The sequence below is a fragment of the Atractosteus spatula genome, chromosome 25 (genome assembly GCF_055471065.1).
Source record: "Atractosteus spatula isolate fAtrSpa1 chromosome 25, fAtrSpa1.hap1, whole genome shotgun sequence".
Classification (NCBI taxonomy): Eukaryota; Metazoa; Chordata; class Actinopteri; order Semionotiformes; family Lepisosteidae; genus Atractosteus; species Atractosteus spatula.
Window position 1 is genome coordinate 1,029,904 of NC_142730.1, and position 14,297 is coordinate 1,044,200.

General features: G+C 56.0%; 2 protein-coding genes across 5 annotated transcripts; one reads left to right on the forward strand and one right to left on the reverse strand.

The window, feature by feature from the left end:
* Window positions 1-201: 201 nt before the first annotated feature.
* On the reverse strand, window positions 202-7,702 carry proser3 (proline and serine rich 3). Of its 3 annotated transcripts, none has more exons than XM_088905258.1 (13): window positions 7,639-7,702; window positions 7,067-7,323; window positions 6,732-6,840; window positions 6,052-6,353; window positions 5,281-5,426; window positions 5,018-5,139; window positions 4,191-4,276; window positions 3,804-3,937; window positions 3,096-3,256; window positions 2,098-2,652; window positions 1,545-1,716; window positions 998-1,079; window positions 202-340 (listed from the first exon to the last, which is right to left on the reverse strand). In XM_088905258.1, exons 2-13 carry the CDS (start codon window positions 7,075-7,077, stop codon window positions 292-294), a joined length of 1,929 nt encoding a protein of 642 aa, XP_088761384.1. In that variant the 5' UTR covers window positions 7,078-7,323; window positions 7,639-7,702; the 3' UTR covers window positions 202-291. The 3 variants fall into 3 exon arrangements, with proteins under 3 accessions (XP_088761384.1, XP_088761383.1, XP_088761385.1); XM_088905257.1 differs by having other exon boundaries at window positions 202-343; XM_088905259.1 differs by having other exon boundaries at window positions 202-343; window positions 6,603-6,840; window positions 7,639-7,686.
* Window positions 7,703-8,060: 358 nt separating this feature from the next.
* lin37 (lin-37 DREAM MuvB core complex component) lies at window positions 8,061-12,288 on the forward strand. 2 transcript variants are annotated; one of them, XM_088905280.1, is made up of 10 exons: window positions 8,061-8,107; window positions 8,944-9,021; window positions 9,467-9,542; window positions 9,861-9,911; window positions 10,373-10,402; window positions 10,544-10,629; window positions 10,793-10,953; window positions 11,208-11,399; window positions 11,604-11,677; window positions 11,961-12,288. In XM_088905280.1, the coding sequence occupies exons 2-10, from the start codon at window positions 8,988-8,990 to the stop codon at window positions 12,037-12,039; spliced, it is 783 nt and encodes a 260-aa protein (XP_088761406.1). In that variant the 5' UTR covers window positions 8,061-8,107; window positions 8,944-8,987; the 3' UTR covers window positions 12,040-12,288. The 2 variants fall into 2 exon arrangements, with proteins under 2 accessions (XP_088761406.1, XP_088761407.1); XM_088905281.1 differs by having other exon boundaries at window positions 11,208-11,339.
* The last annotated feature ends 2,009 nt before the right edge of the window (window positions 12,289-14,297 follow it).

Sequence of the window (14,297 nt, forward strand, 5' to 3'; positions counted from 1 at the left end):
TCTTGACATCAGTCTCTGCACACCCACCCCTCTGCGGTGCAGGTGATGGGGGGCAAAGGAGACCACACACACACACCAAACCCGGTTTCCCAAGACACTCAGCTGTCAGATATCCTATCTCATTAATCACTCTTGTTTATTTTTTTTCATATCAATTAATTAACATAAAATAGTAAGAAAAAAGTCAGTATCATTTCTGTGTTTTGTTCAATTTGATTTATTATTTGAAAACTTTTCTTAAATGTATCAAACTCTATTAAAAAAACATCCATGTATGAATGACGGGGGTGGTTAATGAGAGTGGGATTCCTCCTGGACTTCACTCAAGAGCTCGTCCACCCTGCTGCAAGAAAATACAAAAAAACGTACAGTATCTGCGTCCTACAGGCAGTCTGACTGAGCCACAGCAGACAGGTAGATGGGCACACATGCTGATCCGTTTGCAAGTGTATTAATCCTTTCAAAACGAAATGCCACAGTTCGGTTGACTGGAAACTCATCTCTTCTCTAACTGCCTCCTGATCCCAGCTCCGATCCGCAGAGGCTAAAGTCTACCAGCTATGACTTGTTAAACCTGGAGTCTCCAAGCCAGCAGGAATTTTACAGAGAACCATTAAGAGCCCTGTAATCAGCTAAATGACATCATTAAGAGATGAGATCAAAAGAATATCATTCAGCCTCCAAAGACCAGAGTTCCTCACCTAAACAATATTAATCACTGATGAATAACACACAAAGCCTTCCCCTTCTTAAAGATATGTAAAGTCTCTCCGGAATGGGATAGTGACAGAGACACAGCAGAGCATTAAAACTTTTATAAAAAAACAATTAACTGTTATTCTGATTTTCTATATGCCCTCCCTCCTTCTGTATTTCAATTACAAGTGAAAAGGAGGGTATTGTCAGTCATGTGACTCCATAAAGCAGATAGAGAGGAGATGCTGGATTAGAGCTGTGCAGGACCCTCCTGGGTCTTGCGAGAGCAGTAGCTGCTCACCTGAGCTGCTCTATCACCTGCTCCCTCTGCCGCCTCAGCACCTGCAGCAAGGGGTCGTCCTCAAACTCCAGCCCGTCCGAATCTGGGGAGAGGAGATAGGGCGCGTCAGGAGAGCCCGCGAGGGAGAGGAGACACGCCGCGTCAGGAGAGCCCACGAGGGAGAGCAGACACAGTGATTTGGGAGAGCACATGAGGGAGAGGAGACACAGCACATCGAGAGAGCACTAAGGAAGAGATTTGCATTTTAACTGAACTAACAAGTTGCTGCATTGGAATATTTGCAAGTTTATTTTTAATGCAACAGTTAAAATGCAACTTCCAACACGTTTTAGAGCCTGAAAAACACAGACGGCTCAGATTAATCCTGTTGCTCCTCAGTTCAGGGTTCGGCTGTGTAACAGAGCTGGGCTGCAGTATAGCCCGGCAGGTGTGTGGGTCTCTGGGAGCAGGACTGGATCAGCGCCGCCCCCTTGCTGCGGCGCAGTGAGAAATGACCTGCGAAGACTCGCACTGGAGGCCGGAGAGAAGCAGGAGCTGATCTCTTTACCTTCGGCGTCCTGCAGCAGCTGAGCGACGACCTTGGAGGGCTGAGGCTCTCCTGGCACAGGAGTGGAGGACTCTGGGAGAGCGGAGGGGGCGTCTCTCTGGGAATCCGGGGTCTGGGAGCGCTGGGAGCCAGGCGGGGAATTTGGAGGGGAAAACAGCACCTCGGACACGACCTGGCCAGAACAGCACAGCGCAGTCCATCAGCGGAAAACACTGCAGAGACCGGACTGGCAGAAACTTCTCAGAACCGCCAGGGGCATCCTCACGAAGCCTTAGACCCTGCTACAGCACCAGCTGCCTCCGGAGGTCTATGCCTGTGCCCTCGTGCGTTTCTTCACGCAACGCATCACACGCAACGCAATCACACCCACTCCCAAACAACAGCGAACGGCGACAAGCGGATTTCGACTCTCATTCGACTCGCAGAAACAGCGCTTCAGACGCGAAGCCGCTGGGAGCGGGACGCCGCCAGTCCGCAATGTGAGGGTACTGGAAGCGTGTCGTCACAGACTCGGGTCACGAGGCCAGTGTCGCCGGGACGCCGGTTCTCCTACCTGGCCCAGGGTGCTGTGCACCGGAGAGGCTGGGGCGGCTTCCCTCCTCGAGCCCGGACCCCCTTTCTGGGCCTGGGTCGGCCCGCGGGGCTTCTGGCTGTCCCGTGCCCGGCGGGCGCTGGCGCTGGCGCTCTCTCCGCTGCCGGCGCCTCTGCCCTGTCCAGACGCCCTCCGCTCCAGGCGGGACGCCACTGCCGCTCCGGCCTCCTTCGTCCCAACTCCCGGAGGACCCTGGGAGCTCCCCTTCGCGCCCCTGCCCGGGGGCGGCTGGGGCTCGGCAGACGGGGGAGAGTCGGCCGCTGGGGGGGACCCCGGGGCGGGGCGCGGGGGCTGCAGGGGGCAGGGCAGGATGTCGCAGAGCAGGTGCAGGTGGGCAGGCACGTCGGCTGGGCCGTGCCCCGGAGGAGGATGGGAAGCGATCAGGGCCGGGCTGGCGACGGGGAAGGACGGGGGGGCCGGCGTCGGTGCTCCCAGGCCCCTGCTCTCTCGGGGGGAGGCGTCCAGGTGAGGGGCTCCCCGCAGAAACGTCACCGCGGGGCGAAAGCTGTGCGATTCCTTTGCAGGGGGGTAAAGCGGAACAGAATCACACGAAAATCGCGGTCCTGTTCCAGGAAGGACAAACCACTTCTCCATCAGCTGGAGACGTCAAAACTCAGAACCAAACCAGTAAACTAGATCTGCAGTAACTCCAGGGTCTCTGGGTCTGTTACGGGTGTCAGTACAAAGTGCCTCTGTCCGGTTTTCCTGTCCAGTTAACAACGCGTCACTGCCTGCAAGCTGGTCAGCGACATCAAACAGCGGCTCCGGCCCAGAGTCCTGATGGGACAGACTGAACACTCTGCAGCAGCTGCACCACAGGAGCAGAGGACTGTGGGAGAGCCGAGGGCGCGTCTCCCTGGAGACCTGGGGTCCGGGAGCGCTGGGAGAGAGCAGGACAGCTGCCCAGGTTCAAAGCTCACTAACCAAGGAAAACCCGAAACATTCGCTCGAACCCCCACCTGCATGCGGTCGGTGGGCAGGATGTCCTGGGGCACCAGCAGGGGGCGCTCTCGGGCCAGCTCCATCTTCCTGCGCAGGCGCCACTGGAAGAGGATGTCGTCCTCAGGACGAGAGCGCCCCCCCGCAGAGGGGCGTGGCAGAGCGGCCAGCGTCACCAATCCTTCAACACGGGAGAGAGAGGGAGAGAGAAAGGTTGAGAGAGAAGGGTGGAAAGAGTGAGAGCCAGGGGAAGAGAGAGAGAGGGTGAGCGAGAGTGAGAGAGGGTAAGGAATAAAGCGTGAGGGAGAGAGAGTGAGAGGAGCAAGAAAGGGTGGAGAAGGGGAGTGAGAGAGGGGAAGAGAGAGAGGGAGACAGAGGGCCGGAGGAGGAGCAGGGGGACAGCAGGAAGAGAGCGCTGGGGAGGAGTGGCTCAGAGAGAAAAACAATGCACTGTTGCACTGATCCGGGTCGCCGGGGCTGTAGGAACTAAGACTGGCGCTGCAATCTGAAGCAGAGCAACTATTTCATTTACAGTTAAATCACTGCCACATGTCCAACAAGGAGTTCAGCTGTGATTCACAGATCCGGCAACATCCACAACACATCCACAGTTTCACTCCCAGCGGTGATGGAAGGGACCTGCTTGGACACAGAACTTCTCATCAACGCTTCAGAACCTCCAAATCACATTTCTTCAAACTGCCCCCCCCCCCCCCCCCCAGACCTACCAGTGGTAGGGTCGAGGAGACTGGGAACCGTGGGCCTGCAGACCGGCTCATCCACGCTGACGGGGGAGGACGAGTCCAGGGTGCCCAGGCCTTCAGAGCTCACAGGGATGGAGCTGCTGCTGACAGAGGTCTCGCTGCCGGGACATCGGACAGGGGAAAGCGCCGTCAGGGGGGTGTGGGACAAACTACCACCCGTCCAAGGATTCAGACTCCTCAGGTGCACGTCAGCCCAGTGGACTTGAGAGAGGCTCTCGAACCCGAGCTCAGGAGAGGAGAACACGGGACGTGCGTTTGTAGCGGAGGCCAGAGGCAGTTGCGCTGGGATGTGTCAGGGAAGACCCGTGTGTCTCGAGATGCTGGGATCGGTCGGCTGCCAAGCCACCCTACCTCCTCTGCACCAGCCGCCTGGCCCTCTCCTGGAGCCGCAGGATCTCCGGGTCTCTGGGGTCACGTGGGGAGCCGTCCGACAGAGCCTGGAGGAGCACAGGCAGGGAACGCGGCCCACACCTTCATCACCATCATCATCATCATCACCGAGACAGCAGTGTACTCACACACCCTCAACACTGGCTCAGCAATGAAAACAGGGCAGCAGGAAAAAAAATTCTCAAAGCTGTTATGGGGCATATAGCCCCAGTACCATCCTGCCTAGGGATCGTAATTTAAGTTAGGATATGGGGGGGCAGTATTCAGTCTGATATTTTTTGTATTATTTAAGTTACATTCTGTGATTCTGTTTCTCCTTAGGAAAGGAGTTAAACAGCTTCAATCCATAATTTCACTCCAGCACCTGCAGCTCCCAGCTCCCAGCTGGCAGCCCCACTGGAGCTCAGCAGGTGTGAGCCTGGTCAGTACCTGGAGGGGAGACTCCTGGGAGAGCTGAGGCTGCTGCTGGAAGAGGTGTTAGTGGGGCCAGTAGGGGGCGCTTACCATGCGGTGAGGGCTGCACACTGGTGGTGGAGGTGTGCCCAGAAAAGGAATTTGTTTTGAGCAGGTCTGCCTGCAGTGGCAGCTGTGCCCACTAGGTGGCGAGAGGCTCCTGCTTTAACTTTAATCCCCCGAGTCCCTGCGCTGGATCCAGACTGTTTTATGGCAATGGGTTGAATTAAACACCTCGCAGCCCTCAGCCCCCAGGCCAGCCTCCTGCAATCGGCCGCAGTGTCAGGCTGGGCCGGGCGGAGGAGGGCGGGAGCATAGCGGGGGGACGGACTCACTGCGGGGCTGAGGTCCAGCGCGGCTCTGGGCGGGGAGACGGGGGGGCTGAGCCGGGACCGCGCCGCGGGGCTGGGGGGAGAGGGAGAGAGGGACCGCGCCGCCCGGCGGGCCGTCGAGGAGCCTGCAAAGACAGCGCCACGCAGAGTGAGGCCACGGCCCTCCGCTCCGTCCCAGGAATCAGTCCCTGAAATCCCTGCCCCGGGAACGCCGGGAACACCGAGCCGGCAGGGCACGGGAGAGGGAAGAGGAAAGCGGGGCGCACCTTTCTCGGACGTCAGCGCGGGGGGGGAGCTGGAAGGCGGCGAGGCGGGCAGCCACCAGAACCGCGCCCCCTCTCCCTCCGGGGCTGCGGAGCGCCGGCGCTCCTCTCGGCTCTGCGGCCGCCCGCGCCGGAAGCGCTCGACGTACCTGGGGAGGAGACGCGGAGCGGTCAGGGCAGAGGCCCGGCGGGCGAGACTCCCACCGCAGGGCAGGCAGGGCCGCTCCGGGCGTCAGCGAGGTCCGCTGGGAGCCTAATGGGCCTCGGATGTCAGAGCCCACAGCTCATCAAGCCCATCCAATTAGTTACCTGGAGCTGGGCTGAACGAACAGCCACAGACCATGAAGCTCTGGCACAAGGGGGCCCATCCCAGAATCAGAGCCAGACGCTCCGGAAGGGCAACACAGACAGCTGAAAGGAACAGGACTCCCGTTTTAGTCCTGGTTGGAAGGGATTACACATAGGACCGATTATAAATCCTGAAAGGCTGCTGACGAAGTCGACCCAGAAGACTATTTCGGGCCAGTGGACCAGGAACCATGGACACTGGTGGAAACTAAGAGGGCGTGCTTCTAGGACTTCAACCAGAAAGCCTATTTTTACACAAAGGGTGGTGGTGGGAGGTATCGAACTGTGTGCTTGAAGACAGTTCCCTGGGATTAAACAGCTGGATGAGATAACTGGATCCTCTGAGCTGCTAAGAAACACATCGAGACAGATGGGTCACACGGCCTCCCCTTGTTTACAACCCTCACTGGCCACTGTACACCTCACCTTGCCAAGACAGAGTCCTCCCTCGGGCCTACGGGTCCTGCCCAAGCCTGGGGCTTTCCTGCCGGGGCTGCAGGCGGAGGAGCGTCGGCGCCGGGGGAGGGAGTGCAGTCGGCCCCCAGGGGGGAGCCGAGGTCCGTGGAAGGCCAGGACTCGGAGAAGCTGGGCTGGGGGTCTGCGGCTGGGGGGCCGGCCGGGAGCAGATGGTTGGAAGCCACCAGCAGGAATTGCTCGTCTGCGGGACCCAGCGTGTCCATCTGTGGGGGGGGACTGGGAGGCCGGGACAGACGGACGGGGCTGAGAGCCTGTGGGGGGCAGAGAGCGCAAGAGATTGAAACTGAGATGGCAGGGGAATAGGCTAGAATAAGTCTGAAGGGAAGGAGGGATGGAGGGAGGAGACAGAAAAAAACAAAAGAAAATCTTCTCTCTTACTCTCAAGGGTTATAAATCTGGAGTGCTATCATAGATTAGCCCTTTCCTCAGGATAATTACTTGGAGAAACCAAGGCTCCCTTTAATACTGCAACCAAAGCAGGTCAGGTTGTCTTTCCTTACCATCCCATTCAAAACGGCCTAAACCAAACTTCAGACATCCAGTTCTGGCAACGGGTTCACTCAGACAAGCCCTGTAGCCGGCAGTGAGAGCTGGAGTGGACCGGCTCAACTCCCACGCCCGGTTCTCACCGTTCTCCTCTCCGGCCTGGGCAGCGTCTTGGCACGGGAGGGGTTGTAGTGGGTCTTGGACGAGGGCGGATCGGGAGGGAAAGGGTTCTGCCTGGAGAACACAGCACCACTGTGGAGGGGAGAGGAGGAGCAGGACAGGTCAGTGTCATACAGATCCGGGCTCCACACACACACACACACACACCAGGGCCAGTTTCCCAGAAGCCAATTAACTGTTTTTGAACTGTGGGATGAAACCAGAGCACCCGGAGGAAACCCACCTGAACACAAGGAGAACATGCAGACTCCACACAGACAGCGCCCCGGGGTCCCAGCGCTGTGAGGCAGCTTCTCACCTTGATTTCATGTCTCCTTCGATACAGGCTCGCTGCCGGCGGCTTCTCTCTCAGTCCTGCCCCGACCTCCGCGCTGCTCCTGAGCGCCAGCAGCCGGCCGGCCCGGAGGAGGCCCGCAGACTCGCACGCCGATCCCACGGCCACGCAGGCACCTGCCAACAACCTCACGGCTCACGGCTGGAGCCTGGCCGCCAGGACGTCACGCCTGGTGCCGATCTATGGCAGCAGTGCAATCTCACCGTCACCACCGGAATTCGCTTAAAATGAGAAACCAACACCCTAGTTAGTCTAGTGGGGGTACAACTGACCTGCTCTGTTTCTTGTACTCTGAAAACCCGCAGCTGTGTGGTATTATGACAGTTTAAGCGCTGTAAAAACCGATTATCGTTGTTTTTGACTGTCAAAAGTGATCCGTAACGAAAACGGTCACAAGTTTTAAAACGCCGTGCTTAAGGGAGACAAATAATAATTTTACAACAGGTCTTCGTGTACACGTTAAGAACCTTAATCTCCAAACTGCGATACCGCGTAATAGCTGTCGGCTGTAAAAAAATAAGATGCACGTTATTTACCTCCGCACTCTTCGAGTCTCCATTTCACCCCAACCGTAACCAAACAGCGCGCCCTTCCGGAAGCTCCGGCTCGTCGCCCGGCAACCGCACCCAGTGCAGTCAGTGAAAACTACGTTTCCCATAATGCATTTAGGTGCTTTTTTATAAAACTATTTTGAGAAATAGAAAATAAGTTAGATTATAGATGGAAACAAAAATAACCCTGAATTCACCTTTAATGTATCACAATTATGGTTTTTAAGGCTCCATATGAATGAAAAAGATTCATCTCGAGCTTGTCTAATACTCTGGGAAATGTAGTTTTAGAGCACAGACAGGCGCTTTCCCCGTATTAGCCAATCATATTGACGTAATTCGATGAGTGACAGGATGATTGAGCAATGAAAGTGGGAGGTAGCCTTCGGTTTCCACCAATAGGTGAAGAGTGATCGGGTTGCGCGCGGAAGAGGAACGTCTTTTGGGAAACTGGGTAAACAAAAATATTTGATTTTAAAATGATGGTGTCTTTTTAACTTGTAATCGTTTCCTTACCGAGGTGTTTTTGCTGTTATAGCACATGCAGCCTTGGCTGATATACACGGAAATGAAAATTGTTTTGCTTCCTAAATGACGTCTACGTGTAAAGTCTATGTGATCACTTTGCTTTTTGTAACCGTACCTACGTGGTCGGGTTTGATGTCACTGCGATCTGCACGGCTACCATGAAAGGGGATCGGGTCTATTAATTAACTGTCTTAGTCAGGGAGGAAGACGTGCGGCAGGACTCTTTCTTTTTTTGTCATACAATTTCTGTAAATGAATACAGTGCACAATAAAATTAATACTCCTCTGCATTGAAAACTTTAAAATGCCTGAGGTTGGGCACTACCCGGCCGCTCCTATTGGCTAGGGTTAGAAATGACGCCTTACAGTCTACGTTAAATGAGTACCCCATAACGTAGCTCTGCGGTTAAGTCTGCAGACACCGTCAGGATTTTGATTTTTTGCAAAACGGGTGTAGCCGAATCTCTAGATATACACCGTTAAACACCAGGTGCGTTCTGAGCTCGTTAACCGATCGAGTCGTGATAAGTTTAATCGTGTTATGTCGGCGAACCCGCCCGTCGCCCTCTCTGCTTTGGGGTGTTTTTAGACCTGGAGGGGGGCACGGGACTGCCCCCCCACCCTGGGGAGACCGGAGCCGATCTGGTTCAGTGAGGTTCTGACCCGTTGGTCCCTGTAATTCCTCGGGCTGCTCCTTTAAAGAAGTCTGCTCTTTGCTCTCTTTTTATTTGAAAGTGACTTGTCTTCTTCCCGGCGTTCCAGGAGAGAAGGAGCTGTGGCCTCCGAGCCTCTCGGGCCGATCCACCATGCTGCCCATGAAGATCAAAACTGAGAAGCCAGGTGAGGGACGTGAAACGCGGCCACAATGGCCTGGGTCGTTCCCGGACCGCTTTCCTGCCTCTCTGGTGCTGTTTGACCCACCAGCGCCAGTCGCCCATAAGACCCAACGCAGATCGGCGTGCTCTGTGTGGATGGGAGTCTGATCTGTTGGCCTTTGTGGCCATGAAGAAGTGAACCTCTCGGACTGTGCGGTGAATTAACACACAAGCTGGGCCTTGGGCTGGGGCTCGGCTCAGGCGTGTCAGTGGAAAATGGGCATTATTAGTGTAGCCAGTGAAAACAAGGCAAAGCACTTGGGATAACCCATCGGCAAGCTACTCGCTGTAGTCATGCTCTGTAATACAGGCCAGGAGTCAGACCCTTGCAGGACAGATATGTACTACGGGTCAACATTCGGAAGCCACTGTTCTAAGGGAATAATGATCTCCTCTGTCCCCTCTTGCAGATGTGGAGGCGGTCAGCGCCAGGAGCAGGCTGGAAGCGGTCCTACAGGGCCTGGTGGAGAAGAGTGACAGCGAGAGGTTCGTGACTTTGTGCCAGATCTCCCAGATCAGCATCTTAAAGACTACGGCTGTACCCAGCTGCTTCCGAGCAGGTCTGGTGACACCAGGAGGACCGCCGGTCCAGTCTTGTTAGACCCGGAGGACAGCTGGTCCGGTGGTTCAGGTCCAGTCCTGTTACACTAGGAGGACAGCTGGTCCAGTGGTTCAGGTCCAGTCCTGTTACACCAGGAGGACAGCTGGTCCAGTGGTTCAGGTCCAGTCCTGTTACACCAGGAGGACAGTGGTTTGGTTCCAATCTGCGTACTAGTGGTGCCTGTTTTACTCGGTGTCTTGCAGGGAGCAGAACGAGGAAGACTCTGGGAAGATGGGAGCAGACTCGCTGAGCAAGTAGGTAGTTGATCTGAGTTAATGAGCATGTGGGTACTAAACATGAAGTTAAATTAAAGTTGCTTCAGCCACTGAGCACCATGCAGACATCCCCTTCTCTACACAATCAACAATCTCAAAATAATAATCTATCATTCCTGACGTTAGACAGGAGTTTGTTTCCCTGGGGAGGGTTTAAAATGCTGTGCGCGGTCGTCTGGAGAGTAACGTCACTCTGGATAAGGGGTGAGCTCCAGACTTTTTTTATTCCTAAATCATTCCCATCTGAATCTCTGGAATCCCCTGCAGCCGACAGAAACAGCACAGGAATCCCGCTGTGTTTAGTGTCCGTAGGATTTGTGGGATTCGGTGCTCGGCAGCCCCTTCAGGAGCCGCAGGGGAGTTGTTTCTGTGCCGTGGTGAGATTCCAGACGTTCGGCACACTTCCTCTAATTCGTTCTCCGCTGTGCTTTGCTCCGCAGGGACCTGTCTCCGTCCTCCGCGGGGAAACGGTGAGTCTGTGGCGGTGGGCCGCCTGCGCTCGGGGGGAGTGGGGGCCGTCGGGCGGGGCGCTGCAGAGGGAGGTCTGCTGGCGGTAGTGATGACGTCATCGGGACCCCCTGGCTCACGCCTCTGCGCCTCTCGTCCCGCAGGCCCTCCTCGCGCCTCCCGCAGCACCGCCGCAAGAAGAGGAAGGAGATGGACGACGGGCTGGCGGAGAGCAGCCAGCACAAACCCAGTGAGAGCGGCCCCCTTCGCCTCCGCCCTCGTCTTCGGCTCGCATGTGTCTCTCTGCACGGACACTCTGTGTCTCCGCCTGCGTTTCTCCCCGTCTCTCCTGCTCCCTCCTGGGACGTCCCACTGCCGGCCTCTCTCTCCATCTCTCCCTCTCCCCCCTGCAGACACCTACATCATCAAGCTGTTCGACCGCAGCGTGGACCTGGCCCAGTTCACCAGCAGCACCCCGCTGTACCCCATCTGCCGCGCCTGGATGAGGAACAACCCCTCGGTCCGCGAGAGAGCGGGGTCCCCCAGCCCCCCACCCAGCCTGGCGGAGGAAGAGGTGAGCAGTCGAGGTGGGGGGGGTGGTGGGAGGGGCAGAGACAGTCGCAGCCCTTTACACAAAGCATGGCAGGGGTGTGAAACAGCTGCAGGACCTCCCTGGATCAGTGAAGCAGGCTGGACAGTGCAAATGGATGACCCGGTGGTTCAGAACCTATCCAGCCACCAGGTGGTCCGGGCCTGAGGGGGGGAAGGTTGCTGGGGTACGCTGTCTAGCTGTAGCTGAGAGCCTCCTGGCGTGTCCCTGTCTCTCAGGTGGCGGACATGCTGAACGGAACCGGGCCCAACGTGTACCGCCTGCCCCCGCCCACGCCCTGCGCCGTCGCCGCCCACGGAGAGCCCATCAGCCTGCGCATCCCGCCGATAGAGAAGGCCCCCGTCAGCGAGGTGAGCCCCGCAGTCCTGGGGTGCCAGATGGGAGCCCCGCTCTCTGGGGGGAGGTACGAGGTACGAGCCCCGCTCTCGGTGATTTTGTAGGGTGCGAGTGGGGGGACCCGAGCCCGAGCTCACAGCGCAGGGCTCCTCACACGCGTGTCCACGGCACACAGCTGGCCTGGGGGACATGTCCCTGTTGGGCCAGCAGGTGTCTCCCTTGCTCTGCGCTGTCCTGCGCTGTGCTCTTGCTCTGACTCGGCTCGCTGTCGCCTGCAGGTCTGTGCCACGGCCCCCGCGCCCTCGGCCCTGATGTTCAACCACATGGAGCACTGGAAGAGAGTCCGGCAGAAGTAGGTCTCGAGGAGTTCCCCCCCCTCTCTCCTGGCTCTCCCATCCCCATCCCGCTCCCCATCCGGGCCTGCGGCCCTCGCGGGCTCCTGCTCTCGCCGCCGTCTGGCCGCCTGGGCCGCTCGGCCTGCTGGGACGCTGGGTGAACGGGGGCGCGGGGGCCGCGGGGGGGCGATTGCTGCCCATGCCGAGACGGCGGCGGCCGGAGCCCGACCCGTGCCGCCTGCCCTTTCTGGCTCCGTTTCTCCGCGGTCTTATTTTCACGGCCGCTCTCGTTTCCTGCAGGTGGAAGGAAGCTTCCGGAAGGAACCAGCTCCGCTACAGCGAGAGCATCAAGGTCCTGAAGGAGATGTACGAGCGGTAGGGCGTCCTGGGGCGTCCTGGGGCACGGACCGGCGCCCCCTCCCCGCGGGCAGAAGACCACGGGCTGTACCAGCTTCCTCTGGGGGAGGGTGGGGGAGCGTGTTCACTACAGAGACTCTAGTGCCACAGCTCGTTGTTTTTACTGAAGTCACTGCGGGCTTGTTTCCCAGCCAGCTGCTTCCTCTGGGGGCAGATCGTTCCCGATATAAAGAAACTTCACGCAATTTAATAAAAAAACGTGGTTTCTGTTTTTGTGTCATCTTGCTTTCAGTTCTTCACCGGCTCAGAATGGGCTCTGTTTCCTGGGGAAAGGTAACCCAGTCCTCTGTTCTCCCATGCTCGCGATGTTCAATCTTTTCTTTACAATTCTAACACATCCTGTAACTAGGGCACAATCCAAATTAATCTTGTGTAGAGGCACGTTCCCCTTTCCCATTTCAGTCCCTTGGACCGCGATACTAGAATTACACCAGGAGTGATCAGAAAAGGGCAGTGTGTCTGTAACAACAGATGACTGTGCCGCTCCAGTGCCCCTCAAGATCTGAATTTCTCTTTGGTCCTTTAGTTCTCCAGTTAACGAAACTAACTCTTTCCCAGTGGAAGGCTCATAACCAGGATGGGGAGTATTTTCCATTGGCGAAGGACCGACAACACGGGAGACAGCCTGGCTAAGCCCTACACTCTCAGCTTGCTGCTGCTGCCTACGTTTCAAGGACATGCAGTCAGCAGTAAGGTGACCTCCCCTGTGACAATAAAAACAGTCCCGCTCCTCTTTAGGACGTGAGGAACTAGTGTTTAATGGGGTAGGCTGAGGTTGTGAACTGAAAGTAAACAAAGTCTTCTCCGCGCGCGCAGACATGAAGATGTTTTTGTGCGCGAGCACAAACTCATCTGCCAAACAGCAGCTCGTGACAAGGAAGACACTTTCGGTTCATTGAAATAGACAACCATGCGTTCAGGCAAACAGTTCTTAAATTGTTCTAAGAGCATTAACTCGCACAATGAGCTAAAGTTGCTCACGTTACTGGTTACACACCATTTATCAAAGAGAATTCCCTTTTCTCTGGCGAATTCAACACGTTTGGCCTGACACTTCACGATGATTTCGGAAGCGTAGTCTATAAGATTCAGGAACTAATTCGTAAGCCCGTAATATAGCAGCTTTCACAGTAGCGTAATGCAAACTCTCTTCTAAGGAAAGCGTAGAGCGAACGTGCTGAGCTTTGCCCACTAGTCTACACTGCAACAGCAGTGACCAGACCTCCTTAGGCCAGCGAAGTGATGTGGCAATGCGCCAACGTGCTACCGCTGTGTTGGTGAACTTCTACTGCTGCACCATCGAGAGCGTCCTCACCAACAGGATCACCGTGTGGTACGGCAGCACCTCTTCTCGAGAGAGAAAGGCACTGCAGAGAATGGTCAAGATGGCCCAGAAGATCATCGCCTCTGGTCTCACCGAGATTAAACAGCTCTATGAGGACCGCTGCCGTGGTAGAGTTCTGGCCATCACAGAGGACAGTCACCACCCCGGTCATGAGCTCTTCACCCCACTGCCCTCAGGCAAGAGATACAAGAGCATACGGACACTGACCACTAGATTCTTCAATAGCTTCTACCCACAAGCAGTGTGATTGGAAAACACATTTAGCCATCCCCCTCGGACCACACCTACACCATCACCATCTACCTCTTTATGATTTCTTATTTATTGCACATCTCCAGTCATTGTTTACACGTCTGCATTGTTTACATTCAAACTGTTTACTTGTACATTGTCTACTGTTTGTTTGTATATTGTCTTGATGCACTGTCTGCACTTTGCGTTTTTACACTTGTTTTAACAATCGAGAGACTTTCTGTCAGTAAGAATCCCATTGTACCAGCACACGTACCGGTTACATACGGCAATCAAAGTAAGTTCAAAGTACGAATCAACTTCCGACTCCCAAAATAGAGGGACTAAAGCAATGTGCTTACTTACATCGAAGGTGGTAGAGAGTGGATCTTGCAAAGGAGACACGCTAGAGGCCTCGGAGTGGGGCGGCTGCGCAGCAGGAGCATTCCTTCTTGCCTCTAGCTCAAGCTGTCGGAGCTTAACCTCTTTCTCCACCTCGATCTCCATCTTACGAATTGCAAGGCGCAAGTCAAATTCTGCCTGGCGTACCTGGGCTTTTTCCTGCGCCTCCAGGTGCAAGCGGGCCAAATGAACTTTCAGGCGAGTCTCGCTTTTTGACCCAGTGGAGTCCAGAGAGAACGGTT

Coding starts and splice junctions, on each gene's coding strand:
- lin37 (XM_088905280.1), top strand. CDS start 8,988: ATGCTGCCCATGAAGATCAAAACTGAGAAGCCAG. Junction 10,403..10,543: donor CCGTCCTCCGCGGGGAAACG/GTGAGTCTGTGG, acceptor CTCGTCCCGCAG/GCCCTCCTCGCGCCTCCCGC. Junction 11,400..11,603: donor TCTCTGGGGGGAGGTACGAG/GTACGAGCCCCG, acceptor TGTCGCCTGCAG/GTCTGTGCCACGGCCCCCGC.
- proser3 (XM_088905257.1), bottom strand. Junction 6,354..6,731: donor CCAGGCCGGAGAGGAGAACG/GTGAGAACCGGG, acceptor TGCCCCCCACAG/GCTCTCAGCCCCGTCCGTCT. Junction 5,140..5,280: donor CGCGCTGACGTCCGAGAAAG/GTGCGCCCCGCT, acceptor CTGTCTTTGCAG/GCTCCTCGACGGCCCGCCGG.